Genomic DNA, 3685 nt, shown 5'->3' on the forward strand with positions numbered 1-3685 from the left:
TAAGTTTTACTTAAATCTTCACAGACTGATAATTGAATGTGTGTTTATTTATGTTAAACATTGAGCAACAAAGGAAAGCTTGAAGAATTTCATTCTTAGAAGGTATCTTTCAGTTCTGAGGGAATTTTTTTTTGTATAGAACAGAATTTCCTAATCTAGTATCTGTGAAGATACTTTAAAAATGTTCTGATAACTGTGTTATAATATAATTAGTTTTCTTTAATCCTACAAATTGCATTTAAAAAGATGTAAATTTAAAAGGATTTCCAAAGGTTTCACTAGAATGACTAAAGAGCCAAAGGGATGATTTAAAAAGTTAAAAAATCTTGTTCTAGAAAAAGTAGGCATGTTATTTTCTGTCAACTAATTGTTTGAAACACTATGAAGTATGTAACAGGGACATATATACTGAGCATAATACTATAATGAAACAATATAGAGAATGAATATACATGGATAGAAGAAATATGTGTCTTTTACTGTATAATCAAGAAATAGGTATCTTTTAACCAAATAAATAACTTTCAACCAAAAGGCAATATTTATCTTTTAATTGGGGCAATGTAGATACAATTTTGGTTGATTATACAAGAGTATTTCATTGTTAATTTAAAAATAAACAGATATTGACCTTTTGTACTTTTGGAATATCATGTCATTTTTGAAATCAATTTAATTATTTGACAAAAGGCATTGTACTATTGAAAATATTTGTTGTTTTAGGAATCATTAACTGTATGAAATAAAAATAACTGGATTTCAGTAAAGCAGTGATCAAAGTGTCCCATGATATATGCACTTTTGGAAAATAGACTAATAAGGATAGTATGACATTGGAATTAGATGAGTTTAGGTACTGGTTGACTTTTGGATCCAAGGAGTTGTAAAAATGGGTTGGTGTCAATGAATTATCTCAATTATCAAGTAAAAGTTACATAAATAAAATTCTTTGTAAATTTTAAATTGCTGTGTTGGTGTCAGTTATTACGTTAATTAGGATGGTGCCAAATGGAATGTAGGTGCTATAGGCCTCAGTGATTGAGTCTGCTAAACTCAACCCTTTTTAACAATGAGAGATTGGGACAGAAACAATAAGATGATAAATCTATAGAAAGCTGGAAGAGATGGTCAATCTCTAGTTTCAAATGGGGACTCAAAAAATGTTTGCTGATTTGGAACTAAATTTTATGCCACATGAAAACTGATGGAAGGAAATGAAAGAAGAGATTGTTTATTGGAAATAAATTAACTGTCTTCAAAAATGAAAGCTTGTCAAGTGAAGAGGGATTAGAGTTGTTCCTCTTAGCTTCAGGATAAGCAAGAGTCAAAGGGTGATAAGACAGCATTCAGTGCATCCTATGTGGTTGATAAATTTTTGGTGATTGGCAATAGCTATATATTTGCTGAATGGAATATTTTAGTTCTATATAAGAAAGAACTTCCTAACAATTTGAGCTTTTCAGAAGTGGTTTGTTTCAGATGATAATGAGTTTCCTATCATTCCAGGATCAAATATACATTCCTCTGTTTGGTATTTAAGGTCCTTGATAAACTTTTCCATTTCTCTCTTTTTAGTCATCTTACCTTTTTTTCCTTCATCTATCCACTTTACGAACTTGACTTCCTGTTCTTCTGTGAACATGACACTTTATTTCCTTACTGAGGCTTTGCAGGGGCAGACCCATCCATGGAATGCAATATTCTTCATCTGTACCTCTTAGCTTTGCTGATTTTCTTCTAGGCTCAGCTCAAACCCCATATTCTGCAGGAGACCTTTCTTTCCCCCCCCCCTTTTTTTTCCTTTTTAATAAACATTTTATTTACTGACCAACATAGGAGTTCTAAAACTGTAGCTTTTGGAAGAACCACTTGTTTTTGCCTGTCTTGTATGTTTCCTCAAACTTGACCTTGGCCTCCCTCCTGGCCTTCCGTTTCAGTGCAGGGTCATGGAGCACATCTTTGTTGATAATGGTTTTGTCCAATGGGATATCCACAGAATATCTGGTGGGCATGAGATGGTTGTAGTTATAAACTTTCACGAAGGACTTGATTTTTGATCTCTTGGCAATCTTCTTTTTGCCCATTGCTGCGGTCACTTTGCAAGGGTAGCAGTCAATACCTGCCACCAAGGCATGGCTGTAGGGCCTGTCAGAGGTCCCATCATCAATGTTCTTCACGATGGTGACTTTGCACCCCAAGTACCATCTGGCCAGGACCAGCACCACCTTCCTGGGTTTCATGAACTTGCCCATTTCAACATGAAGAGGAATTCTCCTTGAGCCAAAAGGAAGCAGGAGACCTTTCTTAATCTCCCTTCCCACCTTGCCCCATCATTGCACCACACAGTCAACTCTAGTTTTTCTAGTGCTTTTCTTTCAGAGATTATCTTCTCTCTAGTGTTTATAGCTTGAAGGCACACATCTATTTTGATGTACTCTTTCCCATTGGAATGTGAGCTCTTTGAGGACAGGGATTTATTTTGGCCTCTGTATCTCCAAAGCCTAGAATAATGACTGGCTCTTAGCAAACAATGGTGACTGACTGACTGACTGTAGCAAGGCGGTTTGTGGAGAAATATTTGTGGGGTATGTGATGACTTTGCATTCTCAGGGACTGGAGATATTGAACATCTATTAAATTCCATCTAAATCTCATTGTTAGGGAATTCTAGAATGAGCTTAAGTGTCCTACCAGTGTGTACAGTTATCTAGATAAATAAACAAATCTTTCTTATACACCCACATTTAGCTTTTTACTTCTATATGCTTCCTTAGTTTCAGCTTTCTGATCTCATGGTCTTGATTTCTTTTATTTCTCATTTAAACTCCTTTTGTCTTCCTTTCTGTTGGAGTCCTTTAATATCCATGACTATACTTTGTCTTGAACTGATCTCTGGTCTAGCCACTAGTACAGAATGCAAGCTTCTGGAATCATGGTTTTAACACATACAGATCACCAAGTTCAATGGTATCAAAATCAGCTTGAGCTCTTCCTATCTGAGTCTGACATCAATTATATCAACAAACTCCTTCATTTTACTCAGAGGGCTTGAAAGGACCACCTCAAAGTGACACATTTAAAAAGTAGGAAAGCTAGATTTGTACCCACTGTCATTATAAAAATGAGGTTTTAAAATTCATGGACTACAGATCTGTCACTGTTTCCATTATATTACACTACCTTTTCATATCTTGTGATTTTTCAAAATTTTTAATTTTCATATGTGTATAAGAAGAAAGGTGCAAGATTCTCTCTTCTTTCTTCTTCTTTCTCCTTTCTTCTTTCTTCTCACCCTTCTCAACAGCAGAACCTTTTACTGAAAGTCCCTGGATACAGCTTTATGTACCACCAGTGAAGAAATATTTGAATTCACCTATACTTACACTCAAACTTTGCCAATTTTCTTCTTTGGATACAGGTTTATGCCACCAGGGAAGAAATATTTGAATTCACTTATACTTAGACTCAACCTTTGCCAATTTTCTTCCAATATACACAAAGACTATGACCAAGTAATTAAGTTAGATGAGATTCTGATCTGGATTAAAATGTGCTTTTACTTCAATTCTATGAATTCCCACAATAACTAAATTATCCAGGGGAATCAGTCACATATTAGAGTTTGCCCTATAATGGATCTTTGCCTGTAGTCTTAGGAACATAACACCAGTCTTCAAGATATCTT

General features: G+C 34.8%; 1 protein-coding gene across 1 annotated transcript; it reads right to left on the reverse strand.

Moving 5' to 3' along the window:
* Positions 1–1841: 1841 nt before the first annotated feature.
* LOC141489895 (large ribosomal subunit protein eL27-like) lies at positions 1842–2252 on the reverse strand. The gene has a single exon (XM_074190249.1). It carries the CDS (start codon positions 2250–2252, stop codon positions 1842–1844), a length of 411 nt encoding a protein of 136 aa, XP_074046350.1.
* Between the last annotated feature and the right edge of the window lie 1433 nt (positions 2253–3685).

This window comes from Macrotis lagotis, chromosome 5 (assembly GCF_037893015.1).
Source record: "Macrotis lagotis isolate mMagLag1 chromosome 5, bilby.v1.9.chrom.fasta, whole genome shotgun sequence".
In the NCBI taxonomy this organism is placed as follows: domain Eukaryota; kingdom Metazoa; phylum Chordata; class Mammalia; order Peramelemorphia; family Peramelidae; genus Macrotis; species Macrotis lagotis.